Raw genomic sequence first — 24,098 nt, 5'->3', positions numbered from 1 at the left:
GTTGGGACTGAGACAAGGTGGGGGGAGGGGAAATAAGGAAACTGGAGAAATCTGAGTTCATCCTTTGTGGTTGGAGGGTTCCTAGGCAGAAGATGAGGCGCTCTTCCTCCAGCCATCGTGTTGCTATGGTCTGGCTATGGAGGAGTCCAAGGACCTGCATGTCCTTGGTGGAGTGGGAGGGGGAGTTGACATGTTGAGCCACGGGGTGGTTGGGTTGGTTGGTCCGGGTGTCCAAGAGGTGTTCTCTGAAATGTTCTGCAACTATGCGGCCTGTCTCCCCAATATAGAGAGGCCACATCAGGTGCAGCGGATGCAGTAAATGATGTGTGTGGAGGTGCAGATGAATTTGTGGCGGATATGGAAGGATCCCTTGGGGCCTTGGAAGGAAGTAAGGGGGGAAGTATGGACGCAAGTTTTGCATTTCTTGCGATTGCAGGGGAAGGTGCAGGGAGTGGAGGTTGGGTTGGTGGGGGCTGAGGACCTGACGAGGAGTCACGGAGGGAGTGGTCTTTTCGGAACGCTGATAGGGGAGGGGAGGGAAATATATCCCTGGTGGTGGGGTTCGTTTGGAGGTGGGATCTCTTCTGGGTGGGATCTCATTGGAATCTCTTCTGGGTGGAAGCGACCTGTATAAAAGGATGGTTTGCATCTGAATTGGAAGAGGTCTAAAAAAGTACTGGTAGGGGATTGAAAAATACAGTAACACCTGCTCAGCAACAAACTATTCAGTGACACCTAGTTTGAATTTCGCCAGGGTCACTCAGCTCCTGATCTCACTCCAGCCTTGGTTCAAACTTGGACAAAAGAGCTGAATTCCAGAGATGAGGGGAGACTGACAGCCCTTGACATCATGGCTACATTTGACCAAGAATGGCATCAAGGAGCCCTAGCAAAACTAGAATCAATGGGTATCGGGGCAAACACTCTGCTGGTTCGAGTCACACCTGGCAAAAAGGAAGATGGTTGTGGTTGTGGAGGGACAGTCATCTCAGCTTCAGGACATCTCTGCAGGAGTCCCTCAGGGTAGTGTCCTAGGTCCAACAATCTTCAGCTACTTCATCAATGACCTTTCCTCTGTCATAAGGTCAAAAATGGGGACATTTGCTAATGATTGCAAAGTGTTTGGCACCATTTACAACTCCTCAGATACTGAAGCAGTCCATGCTCAAATGCAACAAGATCTAGACAATATTCAGGCTTGGGCTGACAAGTGGCAAGTAACATTTGCACCACACAAATGCCAGACAATGACCATCACCAATAAGGGACACTCTAACCACTGCTCCTTGACAGTCAACAGTATTACCATCAATGGATCCCCCACTGTCAACATCCTTGGATTACCATTGACCAGAAACTCAATTGGATTCACCACATAAACAGAGTGGCTACAAAGGCAGGTCAGAAACTAGTGATACAGTGGCGAGTAACTCACATCTTGACACCCCAAAATCTGTCCAGGCACAAGTCAGGAGTGTGATAGAATACTCCCCATTTGCCTGGATGACTACAGCTCCAACAACACTCAGGAAGCTTTACACCATCCAGAACAAAGCAACCCGCTTGATTGGCATCACATCTACCAACATTCCATCCCTGCACCACCGGCGCACAGCAGCAGCAGTGTGAACTATCTACAATACCGTGGAAATTCACCAAAGGTCCTTAGCACCTTCCAAACCCATGACCACTTACATCTAGAAGGACAAGCGCAGCAGGTATGTAGGAACACCACCACCTGCTAGTTTCCCTCCACACCACTCACCATCCTGACTTGGAAATATACCGCCGATCCTTTATATTCATTGGGACAAAATCCTGGAATTCCCTCCCTACTGGCATTGTGGGTGAACTTATCACAAGTAGACTGCAGCAATTCAAGAAGGCAGTTCACTACCACCTTCTCAAGGGCAAATAAAGATGGGCTATCAATGCTGGCCAGCCAGTGACGCCCAACTCCCACAAATGAATAAGGCAGATTTGCTGGAGTTGCTTGGGAGAATGAGGGGTGGGGGGTGAGACCCAGGGAGAAAGTGAGGAAAGAGATCAGTCTGAGACTGATTCGATTGGGAAAAGGAGCAAGTCAAACAGTCAGGACAGGTAGGTACATCAGAGAGCGGGGTAGGACTGATTAAACTGCATTTATTTCAAAGCAAGAGGCCCCAGGGTAAGTAGATGAACTCGGGGTATGGTTGGAAACGCGAGATTGGGGTATCGTAGCAATTGCAGAGGCATGGCTCTGGGTATGGACAGGACTAGTAGCTTAATGGTCCAGGATATAGATGCTATAGGAAGGATAGAAAGGGTGGTAAGAGAGGAGGGGGAGTGGTGTTTTTGATAAGGGATAATATTACGGCTGTACTTAGGAAGGATATTCCTGGGAATACGTCCAGGGAACTTATTTGGGTGGAATTGAAAAATAGGAAAGGGATGACCACTTATTAGGATTATACTATAGATTCCCAATAGTCAGCACAAAATTGAAAAACAAAATTGTAAGGAGATCGCAGTTATCTGTAAGAATAATAAGATGGTTTCTGTAGAGAATTTTAACTTTCCAAACATAGACTGAGACTGCCATAGGGTTAAACGTTTGGATGATTTATTAAGTGTGTACAAGAAAATGCACCTATTAGAGAAGGTGCAAAATATGACATACTCTTGGAAAATAAGGCAGGGCAGCTGATTGAGGTGTCAGTGGAGAAGCACTTTGGGGCTAGTGAACATAATTCTATTAGTTTTAAAATACTGATGGAAAGGTTTAGACAGGATCTAAAATTTAAAGTTCTAAATTGGAAGAAGGCCGTTTTTGACGGTATTAGACAAGGACTTTCAAACGTAGCGAGTTTTGAGAAGATTTGTAGCTCAGGTTGAGGTTTTGGATGTAGGTTTGCTCGCTGAGCTGGAAGGTTCTTTTCCAGAAGTTTCGTTACCTTATTAGCTAACATCTTCAGTGGGCCTCAGGCGAAGCAATGCTGAAAATTCCTGCTTTCTATTTATATGTTTGGGTTTCTTTGGGTTGGTGATGTCATTTCCTGTGGTGGTGTTATTTCCTGTGGTGAAGTCACCTCCTGTTCCTTTTCTCAGTGGAGTGGTAGATGGCGTCTACATCGATGTGTTTGTTGATAGAGTTCCAGTTGGAATGCTATGCTTCTAGGAATTCTCGGGTGTGACTTTGTTTGGCTTGACTTAGGATGGATGTGTTATCCCAGTCGAAGTGGTGTCCTTCCTCATCTGTATGTGAGGATACTAGTGACAGAGGGTCATGTCTTTTTGTGGCTAGTTGGTGTTCATGTATCCTGGTGGTTAGGTTTCTAGCTGTTTGTCCAATATAGTGTTTGTTACAGTCCTTGCACGGTATTTTGTAAATGACATTAGTTTACTTGTCTGCATAGGATCTTTCAAGTTCATTAACTGCTGTTTTAGTGTGTTAGTGGGTTTGTGGGCTACCGTGATGCCAAGGGGTCTGAGTAGTCTGGCAGTCATTTCTGAGATGTCTTTGATGTAGGGGAGAGTGGCTCAGGTTTCTGGACGTGTTTTGTCTGCTTGATGGGGTTTGTTGCTGAGAATTTGGCATACTGTGTTCATTGGGTACCCATTCTTTTTGAATACATGGTCTAGGTGATTTTCCTCTGCTCTGCGTATTCCTCTGTGCTGTAGTGTGTGTCGACTAATTGAAATAATGTTCTGATGCAGCATTGTTTGTGGATGTTGGGATGATTGCTTCTGTAGTTCAATATTTGGTCTGAATGTGTTGTTTTCTGTAGACGCTGGTTTGAATCTCTCCATTGACTGTTCGCTCTACTGTGACATCTAGGAATGGCAGTTTGTTGTTGTTTTCCTCCTCTTTAGTGAATTTTATGCCAGTAAGGGTATTATTGCTGGCCTTGAAGGTTTCCTCTATATTGTTTCGTTTAGCGACGACAAAGGTGTCATCCATGCAGCGGACCCAGAGTTTGGGTTGGATGGTTGGCAGAGCTGTTTGCTCAAGTCTCTGCATTACTGCCTCTATACAGACAACAAGCAAAACTAATGTCATTTACAAAATACCATGCAAGGACTGTAACAAACAGGCAGAAAACTAGCCACCAGGATACATGAACACCAACTAGCCACAAGACATGACCCTCTCTCACTAGTATCCGCACATAGGGATGAGGAAGGACACCACTTCCACCGGGACAACACATCCATCCTAGGACAAGCCAAACAAAGACACGCACCAGAATTCCTAGAAGCATGGCATTCCAACCGGAATTCTATCAACAAACACATCGATTTAGACCCCATCTCACACCTCCTGAGAAAAGTAACAGGAGGTGACTTCGCCACAGGAAATAACATCACCACAGGAAATGACATCACTGACCCAATGAAACCCAAACATATAAATAGAAAGCAGGAATTTTCAGCATTGCTTCGCCTGAGGCCCACTGAAGATGTTACCTAGTAAGGTACAGAAATTTCTGGAAATGAATCTTCCAGCTCAGCAAGCAAACCTACATCCAAAAGTTTCAAAAGTAGATTTGGGATGGTATTTGCAGGTAAAGGGACCGCTAGATTGATAGTAGACTGATGAAGTGATGCATTGGATTTGTCTGCTTTTGAGTACAGAACATTTCTGGGCAATTCTCTGCATTGTCAGATAGATGTCAGTGTTATGCCTGCACTGAAACAGATTGGCTAGAGGCATGACAAATCCTGGAACACATACCTCCAATCTGTGTTAACTACATGCACGCTAATTGCAAAACCAAGTAGCTCTGGTGTGCTTTGCATCAGAAGAATGTGCATGAGCTCTAGAAGCCATTTTGGAACCCTCACTCACAGGGACCTCCAAAAGCTCTGCAATGCTGTTTCTAAACACAGATTCAGTACTTGGGTACCATCCAAGAGATTTACAATTTAAACATAGCATATCTGGAGGAGTTTAAGCACTAGCCAGGGAAATATTGTTCATTTCATCTCAAATAAGGTCTTAGAAAACTCATGGGGGATTCCTGATGAAGGGCATTTGCCCGAAACATCGATTTTCCTGCACCTCGGACCCTGCCTGACTTGTTCAGCATGACTCTAATCTTAGAAAACTCATGCCTGCTGACAGCAGCATGAAGTTCTCTGATGATTTTACAGATGTTCCAGAATTTTACATTGGATTAGTAATTGATCCCAGATGGTATTGATCACTTTTTCCAAAAAGTCTGGAGGAAGATTGATAATGTACATTTATATACTGCCTTTCAGATATGCTTTAGAGCCAGTTATTTGCTTTTGAGATGTAGTCATTGCTGATGTTCAGGCAATCACTGCAATCCATTTGTACACGCAATTCTAAAGTATCATTTATATAAATGATCAGTTATTTTTTCTGCTTTAGTGATAGCTAGTGGCCAAGATAAATTGAGAATTTCCCTGTTCCCCTTCAAACAGTGTGATGGGATCTTTTAAAAGGCCAAAGTGATCAGCCAACTCCCATAAATTGACATTAAAATATAAATTTTGCTATGCTTATTAAAACATTAAAACTCCTATTTCTCATATTGGTAGAATCTGTCAGGTTATTTACATCAGAAACATATTTGAAAGTCTCAACTGCACACAAAGAAGTAAATTAGGTTTGTTATTCAGTAACTTCTACCTGAAGATAATATTGCATTAAACACTGTGCTATTTCCATCTGTCAAGGATCCGGTGCGTTAGGATAGTGGTCTGCCATTTTCAGGAATAAACTGAATGTTCTGATTATCAAATGGCCTTTGTGCTTTCAGAAAACAGGTACTTGTTTGTTATCTGTCATATATATGTACCCTGTATATGCCAATGTATAACTTCAACGGAGGAATCATACGGAACTTCACACGAATCGTTTGCAAAATGTGTCATTTCAACATACCAAAGCATGACAATTATATTTTAGTTTCACACCTGTAGAGAAATGGACTCCAGGTGGCTTAAATTGTGTAACATACTGCAAAAATAATGACACACCACATGGGTTGCTAAAGGATTTAACCCTCTGATTTCCCCATATGGTTTGATCTCACTTCTCAACTGAGCTGTTGGTAAAGCAGAGTTCAGTATCATGGGAGTGAAACTGAAGGATGAAGCAATCCATTGTGTTCTTGTACATCTAACAGCTGGGTTGAGGAGTAGCAATGGAATGGGAACAGGGTACCTTGATATTCCCTTAGCCAGGTGTTTGGATCAGGAGGAAGACATGGGCTGAAGATGAAAAGAATAGAAACAAATAAAATTGGGAGGGGCAAACATTAAGCATAAGACTATATAAACAAAACACCTTTGCTGTTATCAAAATAAATTTTGAATTTAGGGAATTTACAACATTTTGACGCAGTTTCAATATTGCATTTTCGACTTTTTTTCATTGCTATCTTGAAAGTACTGATTGATGCTAGGGTACAGTTATATGGTTGCTTGGAGCTCTTGATATCTCACTAAAGCAGCCATTTAACTGGAGTGAACTTGGACATTGAATGCTTTCATGATACTTGACGAAGCAGTAATAATTACGCTTAATCATCTTCTCATACCCTGTATCACTGGGTTCAGAGTAAGCAATAGGATTGGAAGTCTTAACTGTTTCTTTTTCTTCACAGCCAAGTATCACAAAGTTCAAATATGTCATTCCTAATGACCTCCTTTTCTCTTCTCCCCTGCAGAGATTTGGTAATTCAACAAATAGCTAATACTTTCTGTTAGATATGCCTGCTGGGCTACGAATGGATCGATAGCACAGTTAAATACACACAAGAAAACATGCTACTGAATTTGAATTGAATATTACATAGTTAGGCACAATAAATAATCTTCAGGCTTACCAAGAAAAATGATAGTTGAATATATCTGTGCTCCATTAGTGTCCAAATGTTCTGAATGCAGTGGGAAGCATACTCCATTTCTGCCATAATAATTCTTAAAGAAGTCATTATTCATCAGGGGAGTGAATGCAATGACAAATCCCACAAACCAAATGAAAACCAAAATAAAAACTGTCCTACATTTTCCTGGCTTCAGATTGCTGAATGGATAAACAATGCAGAGGTACTTTTCCAAAGTCAGGAAAGACAAAAGTAATACAGACACCTCTGTTGAAAGCATTGCTAAAGATCCAGTTATCCGACACTGCATGCTGTCCATCCACATTTGAGCATGCCTATTGTATTCGCCACGGTATCTAAGGTCATATGATCCAATTAGGAAAAGATATATTCCCATCAGGCAGTCTGCACCTAGGAAGAACAAAGCAAACATTTATTAGTTGGGTCTACAAAGAAAATCTACACACCAATATGTGTTTCAGTACAGTGACAATCATAACCCAGTAGTCTTTGAGTCTCTAGGCTCATAATCCTACTCCAGAATTCAGCACAAAAGTCTAGTTTGATTTTACAATGTGGTACTGAGGGAGTGTTGCACTATCATAATTAAGAGGTTAAACTATGCATTCTGCAAATATGATTCCTTATAGATTTGAACAGCTGATTTTAAATATCATATCATGTAAATATGATGCTGAACTCTGTTTGTTCCTACCAGGGCATCAGAGCAAGAGTCATGACTGTGGTGTGCCTGTACAACTTCTACGTGGTAGCATAACAATGACAATGGTAGAGATGTGTGGAGGTTACTTGACTACCTTTTTGACTGTACTTACCAGGATATCAGAAAAAGAAGAGGATTGATGCAATTAAAAATATATATGATACCAAATGAAAATCAAAGTTTGATCCATTGAGTGTATACTTACAGCAAAGAGACATGATAGACAAGCTATGAAGCTTGTTCTCCGATCTGATGTAAAATCTCATGCAAATGACGAAGATGTTTCCAGAGCAAGTAATAGCAGAAACCACCCAAACAAAAACTCGAAGGACAGCATTAGCAAGCAGGTTCTCAAAGGATGATATTCCATCAGTGTTCGGCTTGCAGCTACGAACATGTGGGGTATAAGCACAGAACTGGAATTTCTTAAAATATCTGAAAGGAAAGTCAAATTATTAGCATGCATCTATTAAAGTCATGGGCTGCAACAGCATTTGCATTAAGAGTTCCTTCTAGTATATATATATTTGCATAACACTTACACATGGGATAGATTCTTAAGAGGCTGGAATATCCTGTTATGTAGAGCCTGAAAATCCATTCCATCCATACTGCTGTAACAACAGAAAATATCAATATCCTTACAAAACATATCCATTCAATTAGTATGGGTAGGATTTGAAGTTTCTTCTCATCAGTATTGGGATATGAAAATGCTCAATATTCGGAAAATTTACCTCTAAATTGACTCCAAACTAGCGCTAAGCTAAAAACTTGAAAGTGTCTCTGCATGAAATAGATATTAAATACAAAGTAGCCTTTGAGACTGAATATGTGGCCACTGTGGGACACAGTGCCTCATGAGTTTTTGATGGAGCACTGCGGCGCTACAATTATACAGAAGTTCTGTCAGTTACCATCACTATTCTGATTGCAAACAGGTAGCTACACAATTTCCATGAAGTTTGTGGAGAAAAGGCTGTCACAGTGGCTCAGTAGTTAGCACTGCCACATCACAGCACCATGGAACCGGGTTCAATTCCAGCCTTTGACGGCTGTCTTGTACAGAGTTTGCACATTCTCCCTATCTCTGTGTGAGTTTTCTCCCACAGTTCAACGGTGTGCAGGATAGATGGGGCATTGCTAAATTGCCAATAGTGTCCAGGGATGTGTAGGATAGGTGGATTAGCCATGGGAAATGCAGGGATAGGGTAGGGAGGTGGGTCTAGGTGGGATACTCTTTGGAGGGTTGGTTTGGATTCGATGGACCGAATGGCCTGCTTCTACACTGTAGAGATTCCATAGTCCCTACACACAAATTTCACTAAAAAAAATCAAAGATTATAATACTTAGTTGAATATCAAAACATTCATATCGGGAAAACTTACAGTGATTTTAGATTCTCCAGGCAATCAAATTGGTCTTTATGGATTTGCTTCATGATATTGAAAGAAATGTTCCTGCAATGACAAGGGGTAACCAGTTATATTCTTTTACACAACTCATATTTTTTTGCGCACAGAAATGTTTCGATGTCAACAGTTTCTCCTGAGATTTTATTAGCCCAATCAAAAGATAATACTGTTAACCAGAGATGGGAATGTGTTAGTAGTGTCTATGAAACCTTTGCTTAGCTACACACTATACAATTGATACACAACATACATGCACATTCTTGGTAAAAATCTTTATCTGGCACCTGAGTACATTTGCAGGATTAGGAAGGAGAGATCACATCCACAGTGAGCATATATTTCTGGGATCTTTAGGAAAGAACAGGAATTTGGTGCAGAGGAGAAAAGCTGCTTTTTGCTTGGTTTTTTAATTTACAATTTGTAAGGTTTTCAATAAACTGGATATACTGAAGCCGAGTAGGCAAAAGTGAGGACTGCAAATGCTGGAAAAGCACAGCAGGTCAGGCAGCATCCGAGGAGTAGAAAAATGCCCTGAAGGGCTTTTGCTCTATACTGAAGCCGAGCCAAGGATCAGAGGCACAACATAAAACAATGAGTGACATCACAGAAAACCGTAAGTTCATTGGTTGGTAATAGCAGCTAATATGACTATCTATTAAGTTACTTTCAGATTAGAGTTCATAGTTTCTTGAACGTGGAGTCACAGATAGATAGGGTTGTGAAGAAGGCATTTGGTATGCTTGCCTTTATTGGTCAATGCATTGAGTATAGGAGTAGATCATGTTGCAGCTGTACAGGACATTGGTTAGGCCACTGTTGGAATAGTATATACAATTCTGGTCTCCCTGCAATAGAAAGGATGTTGTGAAACTTGAAAGGTTTACAAGATTTACAAGGATGTTGCCAGGATTTGTGCAGTTGGGAGAGGTTGACTGGGCTGGGGCTATTTTACCTGGAATGTTGGAGGCTGAGGGGTGACCTTATAGAGGTTTATAAAATCATGAGGGGCATGGATAGGATAAATAGACAATCTCTTTTCTCTGGGGTAGGGGACATTGGTTTAAAATGAGAGGAGAAAGATTTAAAAGGGACCTAAGGGGAAATTTGTTTAAGCAGAGGGCAGTTGTGTATGGAAGGTCCCTGAAGACTGGAAAATGCTATAGATCAACAAATAGTAGAAGTATGTAAAAAGGATACAGCAATAATTAGGGGTGATTTTAATTTCCATATTAATTAGGTTAATCAGATTGAAAAAGGTAGCTATGACAACAAATTCATTGAATGCATCAGGGATAGTTTTCTTGAGCAATATGTTATGAACCAACGAGGGAACAGGCTATCTTGGATCTGGTAGTGGGTAATGAGGTAGGATTAAAGGGTTTCAGAGTAAAAGATTCTCCAGGACATTGTGATCATAACATGATAGAATTTAACTCATTCCTCAGGGACATCAGTGAAGCAAAAGGGACCTCAGGGTGGGATTTGAAAGTATTGATCCAAGAGCATCAAGCTTGGTTTTCAGAATGATCACCACAATTCACAGGCTCCTAGTTTGTTTAACACTTTTGTTTGTTTAAAATCATGTGCCCACTCTCTGTTTGATTCTGTAAATTTGGGGATTTCTGATGTTCAAGTTGTCAGTCAAAATGAAATCTGTGTTCATTCATCAACTACACTAACCAGATGTACTCTCCCTCCTTATCATCGAAAATTTAAACAAAATCAATTTGTTTTTAGTCATGAGATGAAGGCAAGGGCAGCATTTATTCCTCATTCCTAATTGCTCAAAAGCAGTTAAGCGCCAAGCAGCTTGCTGTGGGTCTGGAGTCACATGTAGATCAGGCCAGGTAAGGATGGCAGTTGCCTCCCCTGAAGGACATTAGTGAACAAAATGTGTTTTCCCCAACAATGGATTCATGATCATTGACAGACTCTTAATTCTAGATTTTCTCTTAATTCTGCATTTTGGGAAAGCAAATCTTAGCAGGACATATACACTTAATGGTAAGGACATAGGGAGTGTTGCTGAACAAAGAGACCTTGGAGTGCAGGTTCATAGCTCCTTGAAAGTGGAGTCGCAGGTAGATAGGATAGTGAAGAAGGTGTTTGGTATGCTTTCTTTTATTGGTCAGAGTATTGAGTACAGGAGTTGGGAGGTCATGTTGCGTTTGTACAGGACATTGTTAGGCCACTGTTGGAATATTGCTTGTAATTCTGGTCTCCTTCCTATTGGAAAGATATTGTGAAACTTGAAAGGGTTCAGAAAATATTTATAAGGATGTTGCCAGGGTTGGAGGATTTGAGCTACAGGGAGAGGTTGAATAGGTTCGGGCTGTTTTCCCTGGAGCATCGGAGACTGAGGGGTGACCTTATAGAGATTTACGAAATTATAAGGGGCATGGGTAGCATAAATAGAGGAAGTCTTTTCCGTGGGGTGGGGGAGTCCAGAACTAGAGGGCATAGATTTAAGGTGAGAAGGGAAAAATATAAAAAGGACCTATGGGGCAACTTTTTCATGCAGAGGGTGGTAAGTGTATGGAATGAGCTGCCAGAGGAAGTGGTGGAGGCTAGTTCAATTGCAACATTTAAAAGGCATCTAGATGGGTATATAAATAGGAAGGGGTTGGAGGGATATGGGCCTAGTGCTGGCAGGTGGGGCTAGATTGGGTTGGGATATCTGGTCGGCATGGATGAGTTGGACTGAAGGGTCTGTTTCCATGCTGTACATCTCTATGACTACTATTTATTTCAACAGTGAGAAATATGGGTCAGAAACAACTGTGTTTAACTTAAATAAAGAGGATTAGATGAAATAAAGGGAAAGATAGCTAAAGTGAACTGGGCAAATAGATTAGCATGAATGACAATAAGCAAGCAGCGGGAGACACTTAAGGAGGTAATTAATAACTTTCAGCAAAAATTCATGGCAGCAAAGAGGAATGATTCCGAGAGAGGAATAAAGCAACAATGGTTAACCAAGGATGTTAAGGGTGAAAGAAAAGCATATAAGGAGGCAAAAGTCAGTGATAGGCTATCAAGATTGGGAAAGTTTACACAGAAATAATGATACATTACATAAACAGGCAAAGAAGTTGGCAAACAGAATATAATTTGGAACAATGTGAAATTGATAATTTTGGAAATAACAGTGGAGAACGAAATAACAGTATATTATTTAAATGGATAAAATCTGCAGCAAGCTGCCTTCATAAAGGGTGTACATCTGCATGAAACACAGAAAGCTAGCACACAGATGCAGCCAGAAATCAGGAAGGCTAAAGAAATGTTAGCACTTATTTCCAGGGGTTGGAATATAAAAGTAGGGATGTCTTACTGCAACAGTCCCAGGACCACATCTGGAGTCTTATGAGCAGTTTTGGTCACCTTATTTAAGGAAAGATACCATTTCATTGGAGTAATTTCAGGGAAAGTTCCCGAGGATGATCCCTGATATGGAGCAAAGGTCTTACGAGCAAAGGTTAAACAGGTTGTGACTCTACTCACTAAAATGTAGAAGAATGAGAGGTGACCTCATTAAAACATATAGGATTCTTAAGGGGCTTGACAGAGTAAATGCTGAGAGGATGATTCTCCTCACTGGAGAGGGCATAATCTTAGAATTAAGTAGTGCCAATTTAAAACTGATATAAGGAGGAGAAAATGCTGAACAATCTCAGCAGGTCTGGCAGCATCTGTAAGAAGAGCAAACAGCTGATGTTTCGAGTCTAACTGACCCTTTGACTTAGACTCGAAACATCAGCTCTTTGCTCTCCTTACAGATGCTGCCAGACTTGCTGAGATTTTCCAGCATTTTCTCTTTTGGTTTCAGATTTGCTTTTATTCTGATATAAGGAGGAATTTGTTCTCTCAGAGGATTGAAAACGTTTGGACCTCTTTACCATTGAGATTTGTACTGGGAGAGTGCTTGTCTATATTTAATGCTGAGATAGATAGATTCTTGATGAGTAGGGGAGGTAAATGGACTTGGGGAGTGTCAGATCAACCACAATCCTACTGAATGGTGAAACAGGCTCAAGGAGCTTATTGGCCTATTTCCATTCCTATTTCTTAGGTTTATGGACTTGGCCCACAATTTTTGATCCATTCATTTTTAAAAAAACTGATCGTTATATGCACGACATGCACATGAATATATTTACTAGCTTGAACAAACCACCTCGACATTTACTGGACGTTTCTGCACATTTATGGACTTGGCCCACAATTTTTGATCCATTCATTTAATAAAAAACTGATCGTTATATGCACGACATGCGTATGAATATATTTACTAGCTTGAACAAACCACCTCGACATTTACTGAGTTGTGACTTGAATCAAACCCCTTTTAACAGATTTTGTTGTCCCATAAAAATAGATCATTATCAAAGGTTGTGTCTATGTCAAACCACACTTTTCAATATTTTCTACAAAATATTCATCAATTGCTGTTCAAACATTTCAATAATCTCTCTCACACAAACTAATGGGGTATTTTAACACTTTCATCACAACTTATGCCTAAAATAATGAATCATGTAATTATTCAGTCATTGTTTGAGGGAGTGTGCTTTTGTTACATTAAGACATCTGTAAGCAACATTTTAAGAACCAAAAGTAGTTTGTGCATGCTTTACTTTGATACAGGAACAAAATATTGCAATGCTCGAAATGGAAAACTGACTGATGTTAATTTTTTATGTTCCTGAAATTCTATCTGAACACGACAAGCTCCACTGTGTGGAAGTGGAAATTCAACTGCAGAATGAAATAATGGGAGGAATTTTGTCATTTTCAGTTAGCAGGTTTGTAGGTGGGAGTGCTTTTAAAAATCTCAAGTGGATTTCTGCCACTGCTAAATGTCAGCAATTGGAAGTTGGGAAGGCATGGAATATCACCCCAATTCAGGCCCTTAAGTATAACTATTGATCCAATTACTAGCTATTTCATGTCCACTTCCCACCTGGCCTCCATTCTGATTCTGATAGGTAAAGTTCTGTCACAGGGTAATAGTCTGGTAGACTGCTTTGCTTGGGTCTCAGGTAGGGAAGGGGACTTGATACCTCTGATGTGGGATAGTGTAGAGAAGTGAGTCCATCCCTATGCTGGCAAAAAACAGCTTTTTTTATAAACTATTCAAACTATCCACATTAATGGGGATAGGAGAAAACATTCTTAGAACCTTACAGCTCAATCTTGGTTCTAAGTGGATCTCAATGGCAGCATTTATTGCCCATCTTTAATTGCCCTAGAGAACATGGTGTTGAGCAGCCTCCTTGATCTGCTGCAGACCTTGGAGTGTAGCGTTATCCATAGTGCTGTTCAGAAGGGAATTTAAGGTTTTTGACTGAGCAACAGTAAAGGAATAGCAATATAGTTCAAAATAAAGTTTGGAGGGGAGTTTTCAAGTGCATGCGTCCCATACATCTGTTTTCTTTGTCTTTCCAGATGATAGAAGACGTGGGGTTGGAAAGCGCTATCGATGGAGTGCTTGTGAGTTGTAGCAGTGCATCTTGCAGACAGTAGACACTGCTGCTACTGTATGTCAGTGGTGAAGCAAATGAATGTTGAAGGTTGTTGATGAGGCATCTCAGCTGACTGCTTTGTCCTGGACGGTATTGACCTTCTTCGATTGGAGTTGCAATCTTCCATGAAAGTAGAGAGTATTCCATCACACTTTTGAACCATGTCTTGTAGTTGGTGAACAGAATGATGGAGATGGGTGAATTTCTCACCACAGAATTCCTAACCTATGGTCTGCTCTTGTGGCCAAAAGTATTTATATGGCTGGTCAAGTTCAGTTTCTGATGTTGATTGTGGGGATGCAGTGGTAGTAACGCCATTGAGCGTGCAAGAGCAATGATCTAGTTAGGGATGTTCATGGCCTGGTGCTTGTGTGGTGCAAGTGTTACTCACCACTTATCAGCCCAAGTCTGGATGTTGTCCAAATCTTATTACATACAGGCATGAACTAGAATTTCCACATGGTTTAGTATCTAATGAGTGGAAATTAGTGCTAAATATGCTGCAACATGAGTGAACATCCCACTTCTGACCTTCTAACAGGGGAAAATTAATTCTTAGAAATCCTACAGTATGGAAGCAGGCCATTTGGCCCATTGAATCCACACTGACATTCTGAAGATCCCACCAAGATCCACCAATTCTCCACCCTGTAACCCTGCACTTCCCATGGCAAGACCAACTAGCCTGCACTGGACACTATGGGTGATTTCGCAAAGCCAATTCATCAAACCTGAACATCTTTGGACTGTGGAAGGAAACTAGAGCACCCAGAGGAAACCCATGCAGACACAGGGAGAATGTGCAAACCCCACACAGGTAGATGCCCAAGGCTGCAAACGATCCTGGGTCACTTCGCTGAGGAATTCCTGCATGATGTTCTGGAACTGAGATGACTGATCTCCAACAATTACAATTTCCTTTGTATGAGTAATACTCAGTTAGCAGAGAGTTTGCTCTTGATTTCAGTTTTACTAGGGATCCAAATTGGTTGATTATTGCCATGATGTCAAGGACAGTTGCTCTCACCTCAGCTATGGAGTTCAGCTCTTTGTCCATATTTGAGCCAAGGTTGTAATAAAGTCAAGAGCTGAGTGGCCCCTGGAAAAACCTGAACTGACCATTAGTGAGCAGGTTATCCCTTTGCAAATGCTGCTTGATATATCAACCACCCTTCCATGACTGCTGGTGATGGAGAGTAGACTACTACGACTATAATTGACAGGTTAAACTTGTCCTTTAGCCATTTCTAATTGACCAGACCTGGATTAGAGTTAGGGTTAGACCTGATCAATTGAGGTAGAAGTTTGAGGTAGAAGAACCTGCGTGAAAGAAACTTTCAAGTCATTACTTTTTTCCATGAGACTGCTAACTTGTTAAGCTATGATAATTATTATTAGAGAGCCAAAAATGACATTACAGAGGAGCTTCGTCTATTGGGAAGATCTATGTTCTAGTCTGCCCATATCTCTGACATACCGACTCCACAATCTAAACTCACATCCTACCTATTCTCTTTTTTTATATTTCTTGATATAAAGAGGTGATTAAAGGCACAGGATTCTATAAAGGCTATGAATTCTGGCAAAATTCTAGCAGTATTATTGAAGACTTGTGCTTCAGAACTAGTAATGACTCTAGTCTGACTGTTCCAGTACAGCTACAACACTGATATCTACCCGATAATGTGGAAAATTAGTCAGTTTTGTCCTGAAAAAGGAGAAGCTTAATCTGTCAATTATATTCCTATTGGTCTACTCTCCACCACCAGCAGTCATGGAAGTGTGGCTGCAAAACTGGCTCAGCCGTTCTTTGTAATTTGTAAATGTCAGTTTGAAAGTATTTATAACAATGAATCGGCCTTTCAATACACAATTTGATTCAGTTACCATGCAAACACCACTGGTTAGAAATTGGTGCTTATTTCACAGTAAGCTAGATTTCCCCAAGAATGGCGTTGAGTGCAGTAAAACTACAACCAGTACTACTGAAATCAATGCCATTACCACCTGGAAAGTTCTTAAGTACCTGTATATGTAAAATGTGATTTAGGAGCATGGGACATTCAGCTAATCTAGCTTGTTTTATAATTCTCAAACGTGGCTGATCTCTTCAATGCCATTTTCCTTCAGTATCTCCATAACCCTTAAGGTAATTAGTTATTATTTAGGTATAGAATATGTATATGTATAAAAGAAATTAAATAGATTTTGAACCATATAAAATTAAAAGAGTTGTTTTCCCTAACTGTTCATTAAAACTCAGCTAGTACTTGTATTGGATAGGCACACCATGTGCTATAAGCTGAGTTATTCTGTTTTGGAAACAGTATGACGTTGATATATGAACTGAGTCTGTAACCCTATGTTATCCTTTACAGTTGACAGATTTCTACTGTATGCTAGCAGTCTTTATACTACAACCATTCAATTTTTATATGGGCACACTCAAAGCTAAAAGTATCAACTTGTACAAGGTCAAAAATTTTTATATGAATAAGAAATGACAAATTCTAAGTTTTAGCATGCAAAATGTGAACACTAAGCAAGCAAATATAATCAATGATGAAATTACAATCGTATAAGTTCCTTAAGTTGCTGGAAAAGGTTATGCGGCAATTCTTGAATCTTGTTTAAAGACAAGTCCCTGTAGAAACACACAAAAAGTTGTATTAGCTCAAGTAAGACATAACAAGATGTGTCTGTAAGAATCCTAGAGAATTTATTGATAACATTAGTTGTGACTTCAGTTTTGTTTTCAGTAAAAACAAATGCAATATTAACATTTCATTAATCTAAGCAAGACTCACATTGCATCAAACTTCATAACCTTTCTATAAATAATATTCAAAAACAAGGGCTAAAAATTAACTGGCCCCATTCATGGGCAGTGGGCAGGCATCTGTAATGTACCCATCTTGGTTGTGCTGGGGTGGGCAGCATATAGATTTCGTGATGCCACCTCTTTACCACAATCATAGGATTGAGTGTCTGTCGTGCTGGTGGCTGCCTCAAACCACATTGAGCTGGGAACATGTGTGCTGTTGGTCTTCTTGAAAGCAGTGTGTCCCTTTTAAATGAAAGTTACAATTAATACATAGCTGTTATTTAAAATAGAGAAAATAGAATATAAGATGATAGAGAGGATTTTAAAGTCTGAGATGCATTACTGGAGACATTAGTGCTGGGAGTGAGGCATCAAGATTTCAATGAAGTCTTCAAGAACCAACTGAGAACAGATGTGTAGCAGGAAGCCAAAGAAGGAAGCAAGTGGTCAGTTCCAGGTTCTGGCCTTGGACACCAGTTCAAACATTTACATGGATGGTTAAGGTCATTGAATGCTTCTTCATGCATCGCCAACATTACACACTGTGCAATAAACCTCACTTATATCACCCACCCTGAACCACCTACAGCCACTCCCTATGTCCCAATGTCTTTGTGGTCTGCTTTTCTTCCAAGACACCCTACAGCCTGTCTTGCTCCTCTCAATTGCCTTGCAGACTTCCCATCACTTCAAGCCCTTATGCAGTCTCACTGTCTCTGTCCAACTCTTGCGGTCCCCTATTTTCCCTCAGCCGCTTTTAGCCTCACCATTTCATCTGCTTCACCCATCTCCATCAGCTTGTAATCCCCATTTCCCTATCACTATTGCACACTCCATCTCTCATATCACTATCAGGGTCCCATCTACTGCATCATCTTTGCAGTCCACCTGTCTCCCCAGACCAGATTGCAGTCTCATATTTCCCCGCCATACCACTCCTAAAATTTGACCTCATGGATCTGGAACAGGCTTCTCCTCTTTCCCAGGTTTGGCAAAAAGGCAGCTGCTTCCCAATCCCTGGTCCCATATTCCAGCAGATATGTCTTGCTGACTCCTGCAAGGACACCACTTATTAACCTAACATTTTGCTATTCTGCCAAGAACAGGCTGCTTCTCTCTTGTGTTTTCAACCAATAGCACCATTGGAGTGACCCAGCTTATAATTGGAGATCAAGTGCTCATTGTTTCCTTCCATTGAACTTACAGGGGTGTGCCTTTTCTCTGATTAGTTTCAGCCAAAAGTGAACATTCCTGCACAATTTGACACATTGTGTTTGGGTAATGTTGACAATCACTGACATTTTGGTGTCTCTCTTGCAGTAAAGCTGGTAAATAATAGAATGGAGCAGAGCAGACTTGGCTGGGACAACATCTGCAGTGCCTGCACCCAGTGGAGGAGATAGATCTCAGCATCTTTGGGCTGGCTATAATACAGCGTATGGAATCCAGCATTGCTGAGAACATTAAGGATGATGGCATACTCCTGCCTTGTTCCCTTTTTAACTGCATGCACGTCCTCATTATAATCTAACATTACGAACAAGCTGCTGAAAATGTTTCCCAGGCTCAAACCAACCTTCCCCTTCTGATATCCTGCTTTGAGACACTCGAGAATTGCTACCTGCTCTGTCACAGCTGAGGAAGGAAGAGAGAGCAACAGCTCAACACTGGACTTCCCAATCACAGCCACTAACTCAAATATTAACAGTGGGTTAATGTTAATTAAGGTTCAGACTATCAAATAGTGAATCTGCAGGAAAAAGTGGGCTAAAGTCATGCCAGGACTGGACAAAGGCTAAACAAAAATAGAAATCACTGGAGTATCTTGGAAGGTCTGGCAACATCTTTGGAGAAAAATCAGAGTCAATGTTTTGGGTCAGTGACCCTTCTTCAGTTCTAGAAGAAAGGTCACTGGACATGAAACATTAACTCTGCTTTCTTGTCGTAGATTCTGCCAGATCTGCTAAATTTCTCCAGTAATTTCTGTTTCTGGTTCAGATTTCCAATCTGCAGGTCTTTGTTGCTAAAGAAAAACTTATTTGCCAGATCATTGGAGGACGGAATTGCTGATGATTTGTGTTGCAGAGAACTCAAATGAGGACCTCAGTAGGACAGCATATGAGTGGTCAAGATACTGGCTGTATTGAATGGTCTGTTGATGTCTTCTGTCACTGCTGAGAGCATGGAAGACTCTATCGCTAGGCTGGCAAAGAACACTGCATTGAACTTCCACTCTTCAAAGCTTCTGTTACACTTTCCTGTCATGCTGCAGATCCAGATTCACTGCAAATGAAGCCCTATATCTGTGACAATTTATGCACACGGATCACCTGCATTTCCTGTAAGCTTTTAGCAATGCTCTTTACTGAGTCTTCTGAAGGAGTCATACTGGACTCAAAATGTTCTGTCTTCACAGTTGCTGCCAGACCTGCTGAGTTTCTCCAACAAATCTCTGTTTTTATTTTAGGTTAACTAAATATGTGTACTGCAGAGGCGTATGGAGTTAGCTGTTACTAGGGGACACAGCTTTAAATTAAGGGAGGGTTGGTATAGGACAGATGTTAGGGGTAGATTCTTTACTCAGCGGGTTGTGAGTTCATGGAATGCCCTGCCAGTATCAGTGGTGGACTCTCCCTCTTTATGGTCATTCAAGCGGGCATTGGATAAGCATATGGAGGTTATTGGGCTAGTGTAGGTTAGGTAGGCTTCGGTCGGCGCAACATCGAGGGCCGAAGGGCCTGTACTGTGCTGTATTTTTCTATGTTCTATGTTAAACCTCCTGGCAGCTGTAAGTTAGAAAATGGACCTTTTAAAACAGATTTTCTCATTCTTTAAATATTTAAAGTCTTAACATTTTTCTGTTGTCCTTAGTGTCTGAATTTAATCAGCTTTGGGTTTCAATTAACTGAAAAATATAAACAATTAAGCTTAACTTACAAGTCCTTAATTAAGATTATCTAGCAAAGTTGATACCAGATTATATTTATTTATCAGACTTATAATCAACAATGAATGTTCGGGTAATGAAAAATTATTCACAGCAGAACAGATTGTTCCTCAAACGACAGGGTAAGTAGATTAGAATTTCTGTAAGTTTAAAATACTTTAACATAATGATATAAAGGTTGGCTGTGCTCATGAACCCCATAAGGAACTAAGATTGTTAAGAGGGGCAGCACGGTGGCTCAGTGGTTAGCGCTACTACCTCACAGCACCAAGGTCCCAGGTTTGATTCCGGCCTTGGGTGTCTGCTTGTGTGGAGTTTGCACATTCTCCCCATGTCTGCATGGGTTTCTTCCGGATGCTCCGATTTCCTCCCACAATCCAAAGGTGTGCGGGCCAGGTGAACTGGCTATTCTAAAATGCCCATTGTGTTAGGTGCATTAGTCGGAGGGAAATGGGCCTAGGTAGGTTAATCTTCGGAGGGTTGTTGTGGACTGGTTGGGCCGAAGAATCTGTTTCCACGCTGTAGGGAATCTAATCTAAAAATATTATTCCTGTGTCTGAGGCTGGAATTTCGCTGATAGCCACAGAGTTCTCCATATCAAGATCTGAATTGATCAACTTGCAGGAAATGGGAGCATAATATTATCGGGATGTCCAATAAGTGTGGACAAAAGTGAGTACTGCAGATACTGGAGGTTAGAGTCAAGAGTGTGGTGCTGGAAAAGTGCAGCTGGTCAGACAGCATCCGAGGAGCAGGAAGATCAATGTTTTGGGCAAAAGCCCTTTATCAGGAATGAGCAATATCCAATATGGGTGGCAGCCAGTCAGTTAGTGAGTGATAATGGAAGTGAGAATGGTCTTGCCAACTCAGGTAAGGCAAGGTTTCACAGCTGGCAGTCTAGGAGAGAGCAGCAAGGGAACTCTGGGAAGTGCAGAAGTTGTGATAAAGTAAAAGACAGAATGTGGGTGATTTCCAACTCCTCTGGTGTCTCTCTGGAGGTGTTCATCCAGGTGACATTGTCTCAATGAAATCCTGCTTCGTCGGGTCTGGAAGAAGAAACTGGCTTAGGTGTTAAGTTTGCAACCTTAAAAATGGAACAAAAGAGGAATATGAAATAGGAGAAGTGGGTGACCCCCCCTAGCCAGTGTTGCCCACTGTAGAAGCTTTGACTTTCAGATGCATAACTATCAGATGAAAGCAGCCAACATAATCAAAGACCTCTCGCACCCAGTTATACTCTCTTCTATCTTATAGAACATCGGGTAGAAGACAAAAGTTCGAAAATGCATTTCAGCAGATTCAAGAAGTTTCTTCCCTGCCCACCAATTTGCTGTCTGCAGGCCCAGGTTGGACAAGCGCCCTGCCTGGTTCTAGTCTGACTTCAGTGCTATCAGGAAAAACAAATGCTGCTGGAGGCCTCCAGTGTCTTGGGGAAGGATCCCCAGGCCATGATGTACAAGGGCTCTAAGATAATGCTGTTTCAGGAAGTTTTCTCTGGTTGTGGTCTGCAAGAGGAGGGCATTTGACAAGGCGAAAAAGCGTCTGAGAGACTTAAATATTCAATACTCGATACAATATTTGGCAACACTGCGCTTCTGTCATGGAGGCTCTGTTTATAACTTTGGATCACTGCAGAAAGTAAAAGAATTCCTGGATGCTCTCAAATAGACTGTGGGACTTGAACTGCATGGATAACAACTTTATTTTGCGTCCCCCCTCACCTTGTTTATTCTTCTTTCTTTTTCCATCTCACTTTTGCCCATCTTTCCTTGGGGGTGGTGGCGCTTGTTCTTTATTCTTTCTTTGATCTCCTATCTATAGCTCGCGTGGCTTATTTGATTTTTCAGGCTGGTTTTTGAGTGGGGTTTTCTTTCAGTTTTTTTCTTCTTTAGTTGCTGGGATTGTAATCTCGTAATTTTATATATTTTTATCTTATGTTGTTTTATTAAGTGTATCTAGGTGATAGTGTGAGGAGTGGGTGGGTCACCCACTTTTAACTTCTGTTTTATAAGATACTAGAATTTATTTACTCCATTTTCTAATGCTAGGGCCCTAGTTGGGAGAGGTTATGGCGGGGTTATTGATAGGTAGTAATGCCCCCTGGGATCAAGGGGGTAAGTCTCCTTTCAAAAATGTTTTGTGTTATTTTTACTTAGGAGTAGTTTTAATTGTGTCGATTTAACTGTTTTAAGAGTTCTTTTATATGTGAATTTTTTTTGGTCTTTATTCAATGTCTTTTGGGTGGGGTTCTTCCTCCTGGGGGATCTCGGGCTAGTCATTCATTCAGGTGGTGCCCCTGGAATGCCAAGGGGAGCCATTTGCCAGTCAAAAGGAAAAAGATATTACCAAGTCTTAAAAAAGAAAGGGTTGATGTAGCTCTTTTACAGGAGACACATCTACTTGATAAAGAACACTCGAAGCTGCAACAGGGTGGGTTTGGCCAGGTGTTGTTTTCATCTTTCAGCTCAAAACTTAGGGGAGTAACCATTCTTATTCGGAAGAATTTTCCTTTCCAAATGTTAAGCCAGTTAAAAGATGAACCTGGACGGTATATATTGATCAAAGCCCTAATATACAGAGAGGAATATGGGATTTTGAATCTTTATTGTCCCCCGGCACACCCTTTTAAATTTGTAACGGAAGCGTTCTCTAAGTTGATAGCCTTCAGGGTGCGCCATACAATTATAGGGGGAAATTTTAATTATATTATTGATTCAGAGACAGACAGGTTACCTAGGAGTACTGCGGGCATATCTCTGAGATCTAGGCAACTGGCGGATCTGAACAAGGAGCTGGGTCTGGTAGATGTGTGGAGGTGTTTCCATCCCCAGGGTAGAGACTTTACTTTCTACTCTAACCGACACAAGTGCCATACCAGAATTGATATGTTCTTTGTCCCCTCAACCCTTTTGAATTTGATACAGTCTTGTAATATAACTATTTCCGATCATGCCGCAGTATATATGGAAGTTAAGACTAGTGATGATGGGATAGGTCCCCGACATTGGCGTATGGATCCTTTCTTATTGAAGGATAGCAAGTTAATAAAGTTCTTCTCCCAGGAATTTTAAACCTTCTGGGATATCAACTCAGGTACAGCCAGTAACCTTTTGATAGTGTGGGAGGCCACTAAGGCATACATGCAGGGCTTGGTCATATTCTGCAACCCGGAAAAGACAAAAGGGAGAGCAACAGCGTCTGCTTGAGGCTCGCCTGAAGGCAGCTGAAATTGCGTATGTTGATAGGTCCTCCATTACTAAGCTACAGAGGATCACAGCCCTTAGGGCAGTCTTGAATACTGCACTTACTCAAACAGCAAAGAGGGCAACACTATTCACAAAGCAGAGGTTATTTGAATATGGTGACAAATCTGTTCGATGGGGAGCTCATCGAACTTCTCCACCTTGCTATTGCAATTCCAGTTCTGGTGGTTGTAGCTCTCCCCCCTTGTGATAACCCTCCTCATTGCTGATCTTAGAGCTGGAGTGACTGAGCCTAATAGTGTTCAAGCCCTTGCTGAACTTCCACTATTTTAATTTTATTCTTTTATCAATTTTGATTCAGAGCTGTAAACTAGAAACTGTGAGCTAAAGATGACTTGTGAACTGGAGATAACAACTTACGTCAAAAGACAAGCAGATCAAACAAGCTTTTCCTTACTCGTGTGGCCAGGCCAGGAGGTTAATTGCAGGTTGGTTCTGATTAAAAGGTTCTGCAGACACTTCAGCACCAGGGAAGAGCATTATGTTTAAATAGGTAACAGAAGTGGGTTATTAATGAGGTCAGTACTTGGGAATTGGTTTCAACCTTATGTTCAAGCAGA

At 41.1% G+C, this 24,098-nt stretch overlaps 1 protein-coding gene across 1 annotated transcript in view; it reads right to left on the bottom strand.

Annotated features, from left to right (window-relative positions):
• Positions 1-24,098, bottom strand: part of rxfp1 (relaxin family peptide receptor 1) — a 169,503-nt gene that overhangs the window by 21,017 nt on the left and 124,388 nt on the right. Inside the window, 5 exon segments of the mRNA XM_060851437.1 lie at positions 6,840-7,250; positions 7,769-7,998; positions 8,106-8,177; positions 8,953-9,024; positions 17,077-17,148. Of these exon segments, the coding sequence (XP_060707420.1) occupies positions 6,840-7,250; positions 7,769-7,998; positions 8,106-8,177; positions 8,953-9,024; positions 17,077-17,148 (857 nt within the window).

The sequence above is a fragment of the Hemiscyllium ocellatum genome, chromosome 36, assembly GCF_020745735.1.
Source record: "Hemiscyllium ocellatum isolate sHemOce1 chromosome 36, sHemOce1.pat.X.cur, whole genome shotgun sequence".
Taxonomy (NCBI): domain Eukaryota; kingdom Metazoa; phylum Chordata; class Chondrichthyes; order Orectolobiformes; family Hemiscylliidae; genus Hemiscyllium; species Hemiscyllium ocellatum.
The sequence above is the reverse complement of the archived record's forward strand: the minus strand, read 5'-3'. Positions and strand labels throughout refer to the sequence as shown.